The sequence below is a fragment of the Molossus molossus genome, unplaced genomic scaffold (assembly GCF_014108415.1).
Source record: "Molossus molossus isolate mMolMol1 unplaced genomic scaffold, mMolMol1.p scaffold_m16_p_19, whole genome shotgun sequence".
NCBI lineage: Eukaryota > Metazoa > Chordata > Mammalia > Chiroptera > Molossidae > Molossus > Molossus molossus.
Window position 1 is genome coordinate 1,421,090 of NW_023425354.1, and position 13,537 is coordinate 1,434,626.

The 13,537-nt window shown below is 67.4% G+C and overlaps 1 protein-coding gene across 7 annotated transcripts in view; it reads right to left on the reverse strand.

Annotated features, from left to right (window-relative positions):
• Window positions 1-1,323: 1,323 nt before the first annotated feature.
• The window catches only part of BAIAP2 (BAR/IMD domain containing adaptor protein 2), a 53,391-nt gene continuing 41,177 nt past the window's right edge, over window positions 1,324-13,537 (reverse strand). For 2 of the 7 annotated variants that reach the window (XM_036269236.1, XM_036269242.1), the window contains exons 7-14: window positions 12,445-12,597; window positions 10,678-10,902; window positions 10,354-10,549; window positions 9,741-9,942; window positions 8,666-8,734; window positions 8,025-8,184; window positions 7,599-7,633; window positions 1,324-1,596 (exon numbers count right to left, since the gene is read on the reverse strand). In XM_036269236.1, coding sequence (XP_036125129.1) covers window positions 1,527-1,596; window positions 7,599-7,633; window positions 8,025-8,184; window positions 8,666-8,734; window positions 9,741-9,942; window positions 10,354-10,549; window positions 10,678-10,902; window positions 12,445-12,597 — 1,110 coding nt within the window. In that variant the 3' untranslated portion in view covers window positions 1,324-1,526. Of the gene's footprint in view, window positions 1,597-5,543; window positions 5,589-6,727; window positions 7,069-7,598; window positions 7,634-8,024; window positions 8,220-8,665; window positions 8,735-9,740; window positions 9,943-10,353; window positions 10,550-10,677; window positions 10,903-12,444; window positions 12,598-13,537 lie in introns of those variants that run through there. The other 5 variants (XM_036269241.1, XM_036269238.1, XM_036269239.1 and 2 more) reach the window with 5 other exon arrangements.

Here is a 13,537-nt window from a genome sequence, read left to right on the forward strand (position 1 = left end):
AGACCCCACCCTGCCACCTCAGCCCCTTTCCAGAGGTGCCCCGCCCTGGCTGCTGTGGGCAGCACTGTCAGCCCTGTCCGGCGCCCTGCCTGTAGGGGAGGGGACGGAGAAGGGGTGGGGCTGGGGGGTGGGCGGGGCAGCACAAGGAGTATTTTTGTAACAGCTATTGTCCAGCGCCCGGAAGTGGTGGGAGGACTTTAAGTTATTGTTGCCAAAGAGATGTAAGTTTATTGTTGCTTCGGGAGTGTGGGTGGGGATGCGTTTGAGTTTGTGTTTTTTGTTGATTAGTTTGAGGTTTAGGATGCTGGTGCAATGATTTTCTTCCTTATTTGTTTTTTAAGAGAAATCAAGCTAAGAAACAAAGCCTTTATGCTAAGCGTGTTTTCTTTGGGGTTTTCAGATAAAGCCTTGGGCAGGAGGGGCTGGCTGTGCTGGAGGGGGGCCCAGCTGCCAGCTCTCTGGGGCGCACAGTAGTCCCTCCTGACCACGTGGCGGGGGCTGCAGGAGGGAGGCCCTTGGCACACCTTGGTGAAGGGAGACAGTGACCTGAGCCCCCAGTGTGCCCAGGTGGGGCCTGCAGCTCTCTCTTCCTGCCCACACTGGGCCCTGCCTAAGGAAGGTGCCCAAAGACCTCCTCAGGAAGCCCTTCCCCACCACCTTGGGGGTGTTGGGGGGAGCCTGTCCCTCAGCACAAGGGGGCAGTGGCGAGCTGGGAGGCAGGAGTGTTTTGCAGAGATGGGGCTTCTGTGCACCCCCACTGCAAGCATCTGCCTCAGTCTCCACCTGCCCCCACCTGGCCCACCTCCACCTTCTGTGAGGTGAGAGACTTGGGTGTCCACCTGGGGTCTGGGAGGAGCAGCCCTGCTTGGAGCTTCTGGGACGAGGGCTGCTGTCTCCAACGTGTCACCATGACAGTACTCAGCCCCAGCATCTGTGAAGTTTCTAAAATCTGGTATTTCAGCTGCAACATGGAAGGAGCTGGGGCAGGGAGGGGGCAGAGCCCTCCCCCAATGGCACACAGCTCAGGGACCCAGGCCACCCCACCTGCCACTCTCACAAGGGATGGGGAGGAGAGAGGCGGGGCCCCAGCAGCAGCTCGAGGTGGGAACCAGGCTTGGGCAGGGCGGAGTGGGGCGGACAGGCCCCTCGGCACTGCCAGCAGGTGTGGGCCCAGCACAGCCCCGGCAGAGGGCCTGCCGGGAGGTTAGGTGCCCGTGACAGAGTCACCCAACACAGAAGAGGGCAGGCCTCCCCTCCCCGTGCCCCAGGCCTCCCGCCCCCGGCGACAGACCACGGCACAGCTCAGGTAGGCAGCCTGTTTATTGACCAGACACCTGCTGGGATGTCCTCCCCTCACCGGTGGGCGCTGTGCCCCACAGCCCAGCCAGCAGGTCCTGCTCCGGCAGCCCCTCAGCTCTCCGGGTCACAGCCCAGGGGTCCTGTCTGCGGGAGCAGCCAGGGTCCAGCCCAGGCCAGCTGAGGGGGCGGTGCTGGCAGGGGAGGGGCGGCGGGTACAGATGTGGCCGTCAGCTGAGAAGGGGAGCAGACCTGTCATTGGTCACTGTTGGCTTCAGCTGGACGCTGGCGAAGGGATTCCTGAGGAGGAGAGGACAGGGCTTTTAGGGTGGGGGTGCTGGAAGCAGCTGTGCCCCAGATGGTACCCTCTGGACCCTGAGGCCAGCCTCTGAGCCCAGAGCCGGGGTGCGGGGAAGGGCGTGGAGACCACTGGGGAGCCAAGGAGGCCCCTGGGCTGCGACCCTCAGAAGGCCCGCTGATCGCAATGCACCGCTTCCCACCCCCCACCTGGAATCATCAACCCTGCGGGGGGGGCGGTGCGCCCCCAGACGGCCCAGCTGCTGTGAAGACAGGCCTGTCGACAGACACCACCCAGCAGCCCACACAGCCTGGCCCGCATCCCAGGGCCCAGCGGGTGGCCGGGGCCTGCCCCACAGCGACACGGCCCACACCCCCGGCAGCCACAGACCTGACAGGGCCGAGGCCCACGGTCCCCCGCAGCAGGGCTGACCACCTTCCCTGAGGTGTCCACCACCTGGCACCACGGGGGCCGCACCCTCCCCTGCATGCCGAGGCTACAGCTGACGGACAGACGGACGGGCCAGACAAGAGGTGGAGATGGCACAGGATGAGCGCGAGGGGCCAGCGCCCTGCCTGGTCCTCGGCAGCCTGTCCTCGGAGCCCCAGCTCAGGACAGCAGGCAGGGTGACAGCACTGATGGCAGGCGGCACACGGGGGCTGGGCACAGACAGGACCACACTCCGCAGAGCACTCGGCTCGGCCGTTACCTGGGGCAGGAGCCTCTGGCCGGTCCGGAGCTGGGTGGGCTGGGCTGCGGGCGGGCCCAGGGAGCCAGCACCAGGGAGGGGGCCTCACCCTGTGCTTCCTGAGGACTTGGTGTTTTCTGAAAAACTGAGACACTTTGCGCTTCTTAAAAGGAGGTACGACTGAAGGGAGTCTGACCACGAGGCTTCGACATCTGCAAGGTGCCAGTTGGTTAGGTTCTTCTGACGCAGGGCGTCCGGCCCAGATGAGAGGCCGCTTCCAGCCCCGCGCGGGCCTCGGGCTCTGCCCACTCGGGCCTCTCTTCAGCTCTGCTCTGTCCAGACGAGCTTCGGTGGGGTGGCCCCAGGCAGGGGCCACGTGGGGGTTCCCAAGGCCAGGTCGGTTGTGACCAGGGACGTCTGCCCCTGGACATAGGGCACAGGCTGGCCCATGCCCTGGCTGCCACCAGCAGAGGCTGGTTCTAGAGGAGGACTCCATGCCCTTGGCTGTCCTCAGCCGGGTGAGTGGTCCTGGGGACTGGAAACAGGGCAGGTGTGTCCAGCTGCAGCCGAGGACTGAGCAGAGGCAGGAGCGAGCCCTCTGGCCCGGGGGGACGGCGCCCCTGTGAGCACAGCTGAGGGGCAGCGCTCGGGCTGCAGCACCAGAAAGGCCCCACCTGGACGGTGTCTGGCCTCTGACCCAACTTTCCATACCTGCCCCCCCAAACTGCGTGGCTGTGGCCTCCATGCCTGTCCACGCGGCCTGTTCTGAGGACCGGCAGCCGTCGCACACACTCCAGGCCGGAGCGGCTCCCTCCCACAACCCCTCTCAGCCCCGGCCAGAAACCAGGGTGGATGGGACGCGCTCCCCTCCCAGCGCCCGGGGAAGGGCACAGCCCCTCCAGAACCTGTCACCTCTGGAAGGTCCTGTCATCTCTGAAGGAACCTGATCGTGGGCTCCCTGGGGAGGGACTGGGGTCAACACTGAGATGGCAGGACAGGACAAGATTGGGACCCAAGGTCCACTGCAGTTCCCCTGCGGACACTGGGCACCTCCCGGGCAGGGGCCCCCAGCAGCACCGTGGCCGCCGAGATGGCCGGCCAGCACACGGGACGGCTTGCTTGGTGCCAGCACAGAGCTCGGCCAGAGGCACCGTCCCCGTCACATTGGCGCTACCCAGGCTGACCCCTGGCAGGGCTCCAAGGGCACAACTGTCCCCTCACCAAGAGCCACTGGCACACTCCGGAGGAGGCATGCGGGCACGACCCGCGGCGGCCTTCACAGAGACTGGATTTCCGCTCTGGGTGCCGAGCAGGCCTGAGGTCCCGTGGGGAGCGGGCAGGCATGGGGTCCAGGCCCCAGCCAGGCCTCGGGACACCGTGCGGCATGGGGTCAGCGGGCAGCTGATTCCAGCCTGAGGAAGCAGAGGGCTGCAGGTGTCAGGGAGCCCCTGGAACTGTTCTGGGGTCCACCCTGTGACTGGAGTGATTCTGAGAGCAGCTGAGTCCTGGCCCAGCAGGGCGTCATCCCTCGGTGCATCCAGAGGTCCAGAGCGGAGAGCGCGCAGGGCGGTTCCTGCAGCAGCTTCACTCCCCAGGTCCTTGTCCTCACACCTGAGTGCTCTTCCCACAGCCTCAGGCCCTGCTGGACCGAGTCTCCTCTGCCCTTCGGGCCCTCGGCCCTCCTGGACCGAGTCTCCTCTGCCCTCCTGGACCGAGTCTCCTCTGCCCCCGGCCCTCCTGGACCGAGTCTCCTCTGCCCTTCGGGCCCTCGGCCCTCCTGGACCGAGTCTCCTCTGCCCTCAGTCCTCCTGGACCGAGTCTCCTCTGCCCTTCGGGCCCTCGGCCCTCCTGGACCGAGTCTCCTCTGCCCTCCTGGACCGAGTCTCCTCTGCCCCCGGCCCTCCTGGACCGAGTCTCCTCTGCCCCTCGGGCCCTCGGCCCTCCTGGACCGAGTCTCCTCTGCCCCTCGGGCCCTCGGCCCTCCTGGACCGAGTCTCCTCTGCCCCTCGGGCCCTCGGCCCTCCTGGACCGAGTCTCCTCTGCCCCTCGGGCCCTCGGCCCTCCTGGACCGAGTCTCCTCTGCCCTTCTGGACCGAGTCTCCTCTGCCCTCGGCCCTCCTGGACCGAGTCTCCTCTGCCCCTCTGGGCCACAAACGCACGCAGAACTGGGCGGGGCTCTCGCCCCGCTGCTGTGGCTCCAGGCTCCCACCCAGCTGTCATCGGGCAGGTGGTGTGTGGCTGGTGGCGCTGTACCGCGTGCTCCCTGCGTCACTGGGGCTGCCTCGCACCAAGGGACGTGTCCCGGTCTCCAGCCTTTCCGTGCCCCCGAGGCCAGGACGGCTCGGCCCAGCAGCTCTGGCGGGTGGCCCCTCCCAGAAGGCAGAGGCAGGGGCGGAGGAGGCCCAGGCTCGACCACCACTGAGCCGCCGTCAGAGGCATCTCCACTCTGTCCCCAACTTCAGGAGCATGTGTTTCCAGAACTTTCCAGAGCTCATGCTGACGCTCCCCAACACGAAGGCAGGGACGGGGGGAGCGAGCGCCGCTGGGTGGCCCGACTGTCCGCAGGGAGGGTGCCGGCCGTGAGCCCGGCGGGGCTGAGACACCACCCCTCATGCAGGACCGCGCAGGAGCTGCACCGTCACCTCAGTGATCTCGGGCGGGGGTGGGCTCAGTGAGCAGCGCTGGCCGCCCTGAGGGGCTACAGGGACCCAGGTGGTCCCCCACGTACCCTGCTGGCTGTTTGCTGAGGATTGGGGAGGGACTGTCACCAGGCTGAAGGGCAGCGGGAGGGGCGCAGCAGGCAGCAGTACCTGGGCATCCCGTGCCCAACAGGGCGAACACGCTCCTGCCTTCACGTATCTGTGCCACACGGAGCCACGGAGCCGTCCCCAGGTCCCACCCTGGTCTCCCAGCCCCTCAGGGCTGCAGTACTCACCGACCCGGGAGCCAGCCAGGCAGGCTCAGACCTGTGCCCACAGGGGCCAGTCTGAGGGGACACTCAGCCCAAGGAGCCCACAGTCCGATCACTGGGCCCACCCTGATTGTGGCCAAAGCACCCAGCAGAGGCGGAGCCCAGACAGAAGACAGGCCAGACCCACGCCTAGCATTGGGGGAGGTGCCGCAGGCAGGAAATCCACGAGCCCCGAGCAGAGAGGCTGGCCCACCACCGGGCCCCACCCCCACCACCGGGCAGAGGCCAGAGGGTCTGTGCAGAGCCCCTGCGAAGGCAGACTGACCAGCACGAGCAAACCGGGCACTTACGGACTTGGGACGGCGGCTCAGAACCTGGCCACTTCCACATCGGGGCTGCAAGGGAGCAGAGGGGTGTGGGTGCAGTGCAGGAGGGATGCCGAGGCGGGGCGCAGGCTGCGGACGGGACCCAGGGGCCGCAGCACAGCACGCCACAGGGCCAGGCCACGCCCCGCGCATGGGGCAGCGGCCGCCCCGGGACAGTGTGTGGGGCCCACGCCTGGGCTGGAAGGAGGCGCCACACCCAACTCGATGCAATAAATAAAACTTTTATTCAAACCACTGCAGTACAGGGCACAATTCAGATTTTTAAAAAACGGGAAAAGTATCCTCAGCACTTTGCATCTTCGGACAGGTCCTGCGATTTTGTCTACATTCGTCCACCGAGCACGGGATCCCTGGGTTGGAGATCTGTTTGCAGAACCGGAACACCGACAGCAGGCCCGCACCCAGGTCCGTGCTCTGGCTTCGTTCTCCGCAGACACACAGGTCTGGAGCGGCTCGTCGTGAACGCTCGCAGCCACGTCCTGCCCCAGGGAGGCCTTTGCAGACTCCCGTCATCGAAGGCGCGCCCACAGCTTCCCGGGGCTGCCCCTCGCGCGCCTCCGGGTTCAGGGTATGAAGAGGCAATACCAGTAGCCACTGAGTCCAGCGTGTCTCTTTCTGAAGTCGCCAAGACACACAAAAAGACGGGAGCATTTAGGGGAGCAGGGGCTGCCTGCTTCCCCGGGGTGCAGGCCTATGGGCAGAACCGCCCTCCAGGGCGCCCTGCCCCGTGCAGCCGGACGGCCGAGACTCCCTCACACGGCGGGTAAAGAACCGATTTCGTGGGGGGGGTGGTCTCTGGAGTCTTTGGAATGTCCGTGTGCGGCCGGGCAGCGCCTGCCCCCGACCCCTCCCGCCAGGGCGCCACGCGAGGTCGCCACGCCTGAGAGTAACGCCACGCTCTGGTCTCTGGTCCCTCAGCGTCCATGGAGCCGGAAGCCCTCCAGAGCCGGCCAGGCCAGCCTCCCCGCAGGAGTGGCCAGCTTCCTCAGGGGCCGGCGGGGGCAGCCGCCCCAGACCCTCCCGTCCTGGCAGAGGCCAGTGTGCCGGGGGAAGTCAGATGCAGAATAACAGTACGTACACCGGAGTCCATGCATATCTGTTTTTTCTGTTTTTGTTTTCAGGAAAAAAAGTCTTTTCCTGTTTTCAGCTTTTTTTTTTTTTTTTAAAGATTTTTTTCTTTTTCTTCAAACGTCAGCGCTGGCTCGCGGCGAGCCTTTGGAAAGGCAGTGTGTCGGGGCTGCAGCGAGGGGCGGGCCCCTGGGGCGCGGAAGGGCGTGTAAACACAGGAGCAGAGATGGGCAGCACCATGGACCCTGGGGATCTCAGAGTCTGGGGTCACCAACCAAAGGCAAGAGGGGCAGGTGGGAAAGAAATGACCCAGGAACGAGCGCTGAGGAGGAAACCGATGAAGACCAGACAGACGGGCGGCTGTCCTGAGCAGCCGCGTGGTCAGCGTCCTCACACTGTGGACACCAGCGTGCCGCTGCCGCTGCGAAACAAAGCGAGGAAGCTGCTGGCCGCGCCGCCCAGCTCAGGGTCTGCGGCGCCTGGCCGTGGGGGAGGGGCCGGGTGGGGAGCTGGGGCGGGGCAGAGCCCAGCCAGGAGGCGCAGGGACAGCAGTGCCGTCCATGCTGAGGGGACGAGGCAGGCCAGGGAGGGAAGCGGAGCCACGGAGGGCTGGAGGGGGCTCCTGCAGGGCCTGCTGGGAGCCCGAGTGCCGGGGGGACCTGGCTCTAACCCGGGCAAGGCCAGGCCCACCCCCATGGACCGCACAGGCAGCGCTGGGTGCGGCACTGCCCCTGGGCCCTGTCCTGGGCTCTGGCTTCGGGACGGGCCCCCTTCCTGGAGGTCTGCTCTTCTGAGGTCTGGGGGCGCTCCGGGTGGGAGCCAGAAAACGGCACACGGCCCTGCTTGCCCTGACCGGGGAGGAGACTGCGCGGTCTCCAGCCAGGCCCCACGAGGGGGGCTGCTCCCCACCCCCCCACCCCCGTTCCCAAGGACAGCGTGGAAAGCCCTTACCTGCTCACGGCCCGCGCCCCGTAGTCATCCAGACCCTGCGGAAGAAACGCAGAACAGCTCAGGCTGGGGGGTCAGCGCTGCCTACGCCCTCTGGCCAGCAGCCAACCCGACTGTGCAGCCTCACACTCATGGCTCACAGACAACAGGTCCCCCCCTCAGCACCGAAACCGAGCCCCGGGGCCAGAGCACCTCCCTGACCGCAGGCCCGCCTGACCCTGAGGCACCAGGTGTCCCCCAGGCTGGTCAGCCTCTCCCCAGAGGTCCAGCCACGTCCCAGCCTGGGAGGGGCAGGTGCCCCATCTGCGAGAGTCCTACCAGGTCCTCCACCAGCCCAGGCTCCTACCCAGGGAAGGTGCCAGGGAAGGTGCTGGCGGGGGCTGCGGCTCACCCACCCCGCGGGCCCCGGGGCCCAGGCCGCGCGCTCACCTGGAAGGCGGGCACCGCCATGCTGTAGGGCCTCTGCTTGAAGGCGCTGGCCGTCTGGGCGGGGAAGCCCCGGGAGGACGCGCCGTAGTCGGGGGGCGGGAGGGCCAGGCCGTCCTTGTCCAGCAGGTCGCCCGTGCTGCTGCTCTTGCCCGGCTGCAGGCTGCAGGCGCGAGGTGCTCAGGGCCAGCCCGGGTCCTGCCGGCCCACCCCCGGGCCGCACTCAGCCCTCCAGTGGCCTGGGGCAGCTGATCTGGCCCCTGGGCCCCCCCCCTCAGTGCTGGCACAACGGGGAGCCGGGGAGACACGCAGAGGGCGTGCTGGGCTGGGTCCCCCGGCGACCTGCCCTCCCAGCTGCTCAGCCCGCCCACAGCTCCAGAAGCAATTCTCGAACCCTCCTGAGCGGGAGGGTCTGGGGACAAGAGGAGCCCCACCCTCGGGTCAGTGAAGGAGGCTGCCCAGGGAACACAGCGGCTACCCTCCTCACAGTGCACCTCCACGTCCCGAGCCCAGAGCCGGAGCCCAGCAGCTCGAGGGGCCAGCCAGGCACTGTGCCCAGAGAGCCTGAGGCTGCTCCTACAGGGCATTGACAGCACCCACTCTCCCCACAACCCCAGGCGAGCCCCCCAGGCCAGCACACTCACCTCATGTGCAGCCGGTCGCTGCCGTCGCTGTCCAGCACTCGGGTGTAGGAGAAGGGAAACCAGCCCCGCCTGGAACAGGAAGACCAGTGAGAGCAGGCAGGGCCTCAGCCCCAGGGGGCCACAGGCCAAGTTACAGGGCCAACACCAGAGGAGGCCTGGAGGGGGCGTGCCTGCCAGAGCCCCGCCCAGAGGGCCAGGAGGGGGGCGTGCCTGCCAGAGCCCCGCCCAGAGGGCCAGGAGGGGAGTGCCTGCCGGAGCCCCGCCCAGAGGGCCAGGAGGGGAGTGCCTGCCGGAGCCCCGCCCTGAGGGCCTGGAGGGGGCGTGCCTGCCAGAGCCCCGCCCTGAGGGCCTGGAGGGGGCGTGCCTGCCAGAGCCCCGCCCTGAGGGCCTGGAGGGGCGTGCCTGCCGGAGCCCCGCCCTGAGGGCCTGGAGGGGCGTGCCTGCCGGAGCCCCGCCCTGAGGGCCTGGAGGGGCGTGCCTGCCGGAGCCCCGCCCAGAGGGCCGGGAGGGGGCGTGTCTGCCGGATCCCTGCCCAGAGGGCCAGGAGGGGGCGTGCCTGCCAGAGCCCCGCCCAGCGGCTACAGGGAAGCCCCTCCCCTGCTGTGTCAGGGCTGACTGTGCCCCAGGGAGTCGCCCATCTCACCAACAGACATGGGGGCCAGTGGGAGGGTGGAGCCCCTGACCCCGCAGCCCCAGGCTGAGCAAGAACCAGCTGGTCTCGGACTCCACAGGGTCACGTTAAGCGATGAAGGCCCAGCCTGTGGCCTCAACCTGACTCCCAGGACCCTAGCTCCACCCTAAGATGTGGGGGCAGTTGGTGGGAGGCAGATGCCACAAACCCGCCAGCAGGGAAGGTGCCAGCACATGGGCCCCAGTCCAGACGGGGGGCGAGGGGAGCTCTAGGACCACGGAGGTGCTGGCAAGGGCCCTGTGCCGGGGAGGGGGTGTCAGGTGTGGTGACCATCAGGTCATCTGCAGTGGAAACCTTACGACCACGACCACCAGCCTCAAAAGGGTCCCGGGTCAGGGACAGCGCTCGCCCTGCCCCACGCATGCCTGCTGCCCGCGCACTCACATCCTGGTCTTCTCGCTCTCGCCGTAGTGCCAGCCGTCCCGTGCCTCGGGCACCAGCAGGGTGATGAGGTCACCCTCCTTGAAGCTCAGCAGGGTGCTGTTGTCCCCAGCCGCATGGGAGAAGACGGCCTTGACCCGCACACGGCCGTTGCGCTCCAGGCCGGCCGCCATGGAGCTGGAGCGGGGCAGCGTCTTGTTCTCGGCTGCAGGCGACAGGGAGTTGAGGGAGGATGTGCCCTAAGTGGGGAACACGGCACGGTCCCCTCCCACCAGCTCTGCGGCCCCAGGTGGGCTGCAAGTGGACCGTCCATCCTGGGGACACTTGCCAGGACCCCAGAGCTGTGTGCACTCAGATTCTGGAAGGACCTGTGTGCTGGGGATGTCGGCTCGGACCTGCCACTCATCTCGGGGGCTCAGCCTCAGCCCTCACCCCTCTGCTCTGGGCACCCTCCCCCCATTTGCCAGACTTAACAGGGAGCCCTGAGAAGCCCTAGGGTCCGGGATGGAGGTCTCGGGGTCCCCAGGGTGCGGCACACACGTGCACATGCAGAGCCTCAGGGCCCCCCAACCTCCCCTCAGGTGCTGTCATGCTGTGGGGCCCGCGGAGCCCTCACTGGTGGCGTAGCTGCTCTTCGGGGCCACACTCTTGCGCACAGGCAGTGTGTTGGAGTAGGAATCGCTCATCTTGGTCTGCGGCTGCGAAGAGGACTTGGGCTGGGCCACCTTGCGGTCGGCCCAGGGGCTGTAGTCCTCGCCTTCCGGGCCCGAGACACCATTCACGATGGGTGCGTTCTCCTGGGCGGACAGCCGCTGTGGGGAGAGGGGCAAGGGGGGCTGCGGGGCCTGGCCGTGTGGACAGCCCTGGCGCAGCGGGGATGCCGATGGCTGCGGGGCCCGTCCTCCCACACCCCCAGGCTTTCTGGAGGTTGGGCACTCACCCCCACAAACGGGGCCAGCTCGGGGGGCACCGGCAGGGGCTTGGCCCCCGGAATGGGGTCTGAGATGACCAGGCTGGACTTGGAGGTGGACAGGGTGCCGGGGAGGATGGCGCCGTTGCTGCTGGCCAGCTGCTGCAGCAGCTGCACGGCACGGTCCGGGATCTTGTTGGGGTCGGCGCAGGCCTGTTGCCACAGCGGCAGCTTCTGAGCCAGCAGCTCCTTGCCCTGCGTTGGACAAAGCAGGACGGGCGGGGTCAGGCCGACCACGGGCTCCGGCACATCCCGGGGCTTCCTGACAGGACGCTGCTGACCTCATGGTGCAGCCCCAGGAGGGCGCAGCTGGCCGGGACTACAGCCTGCTCCTTCCCAGGCGGTGCCCACCACACAAGCCACTGGGGCCTGACCCCAACCTGGGAGAGGGGCTGGTCTACCCCAGTCAGCGGTGCGGTTGGGGGACCACAGGAGGAGGTGAGAAGAGAGACTCGCACTGTTAGCCACAGAATGAGTACATCCTTTGTGGACAAACCGCCAGGTACTGGGAAGACCACCCCGGCAGACCGAAGGGCCCAGAAGCCACGAGGGCAGGGAGGGGTTGTGGGGAGAGCAGGACAGCCGGGCAGACAGCCTCCTGAGCAGGCCGCGGCCCCTCCACCACCGGCGGTGTGGCCCAGGGGCCAGCCCTCGGCACGAGGGGCGCTGTCAGCTGACACAGCACCGTGGCCGCTCCACACGCACCGGCCCGAGCAGGAAACACTGTTCGGCTCTGATGAGAAGGGCCAGCGGGGAGGCAGGGACAACCCAGAGTCAGGGCGCTGCCCCTGAGTGGCTTCAGGTCTAAGATGACCGGACAGCCCAGGGCCCCCCAGACATGAAGCTCCGGTTGCTGTAGAGCTGGGGGCCATGTCCAGGGCAGTACCTGGTGGCCGGCTGCTGGGCACAGCCTTCGAGGCCCTGCCCTGGTGCCCCAGCAGGGGGTTTGTGCATTCCAAACCTGCCCAGGGGGGCTGAGCCCAGCTGCCTGGGAACTCAGGAGTCACCTCTCAGACACTGGTGCCCCAAGGACAATGGCTGACTTCTGCCTGCGGCACCAACGGGCCTGAACTCTCCCTGACCTGCCGCAGGGCCGGCCACCACCAGGTGGTGCCTGGGGCCATGTGGGCGGTGCCGCCACCTCTGCCCCCTTCCACACCGGGGCTGCCAGGGAACCCTCCCAGCTCCCACAGCGGGTGCAGGTCTCGGCACTGCCCTTGGTTTTCACCGACGACAGCAGCCCTGGGGCAGGCCCGGGCAGGCAGAAGCTTGGGGTGGGGGTGGGGGGGCATCTGTTTCCCAGTGATCAGGCCCCGGGGGCAGAAGGCTGGTCTCAGATCAAGCACATGCACGAGAGCGCACGTGTGTGCGCCCTACTGGTCTGAAGAGTGCTCAGTGCTAAGCTCTCTGAGTGTCCGGGGACATTCCAGCTCCTGCCTGTGCACTACGGGCAACGGGCCACTGAAGCTGCTGCCCTCACAGGGGACAGGGCCTGTGTCCCGGGGCTGAGGGCTTCTGTACGGGTTCCCGCCAGGGCGGGTGCTCCGAGGGGCTGGCCCTCGGACCCTCTCAGGCTGCCGGTGACACTGCTCTCAAATGCAGCTTCTGAAAGAGTGTCCGCAGCCTCTGACCCGGGCGCTTTCCTGCTAGAACCTCGGGAGTCCGGAATGCCAGGTGATCAGCACCGGGGTTCCGTCACAGCTCCGGGCCGGACGCCCGCCTCGGCCGCATGCTCACCTTGGAGTGGTAGGCGGCGGAGCTCTTGGCCACGGCACACTGCTTCTCCACCAGGAAGCAGAACCGCCGCCGCTCCTCCGTGAGCGCCGTCTGGTAGCCCTCCGACACCGAGGTCTCCAGCTCCCCCTGCTTGCTGCTGATGGCGTCGATGTACTGGGTGGGGAGAGGCAGCGCCGTGAGCCGACAGACAGCGTCCAGCCCACGCGTCCGTCAGCCCACACGCCCCGCTGGCCCTGGGCCTCTGCCCACGCCTTTGGCCACAGGTCTGACCTCCAGCAAGGGCCCAGGGCAGGCGATCTGCAGAGGGGTCAGGTGCATCTCTGAGGGGCCCTTCCTCAGAGGAGGGGGGTGCTGTGTGCCCAGACCAGCCCCTCCCTCGGCCGGGTCTCCACTGTCCTGCCTCACTGGGCACCCCCAGGCCCGTGCACATGGGTGTTTCCAGAACCCGTCTCAGCTCAGACGGGAAGCAGGGGAGAGTCGAAGACCGGACACCGACGGGGGAGCCCTGCCGGAGGGATGGCCGCAAGGCTCAGGGGTTCCCCGCCGTTTCCCAGATTGGAGGAATGGGACTTGGAGACAGGCCACACCCCTGGCAGCTCTTCTCCAGATAACCAGGCTGAGGTGAGCGTCTGGGACGTGAGCTCATGGAGGGGTTGGAACAAGGGGTCACCCCTGGGAGCAGGGAGCCCAGCACCTGAGGGTAGGGCCAGCTCACACTCCTGGAAGAGCAAGTGCCTGGGGCCTGCACAGGTTGGACTGGAAAGTGACCAGGCCACAGACCTTCCCACTAGAAGCCACCCAACCCCAGTGCCACCCTGTGAGGGGTGGAGAAACTGTGGGGACAAACAGCCTCGCAGAGGCCGGATGCGGAGCCGCGCGTGTGCCTGGGGAGAGCACTGAGCTCCAGGCCCACTGCCCCTGCCCAGGTCTCGGGGTGGGGCCGCTGCAGCCCCCGACACTCAGCTCTGGCTCCCTGACAATGCTGCCAGGTGCAGCCACTCCGGCTGCATGACGGAGCACTCACTGTGACAGGCACCATCAAAACCCACACAGAAACAACCTCAACTCGACTGAGTCCTCAGGAACAGGTGAA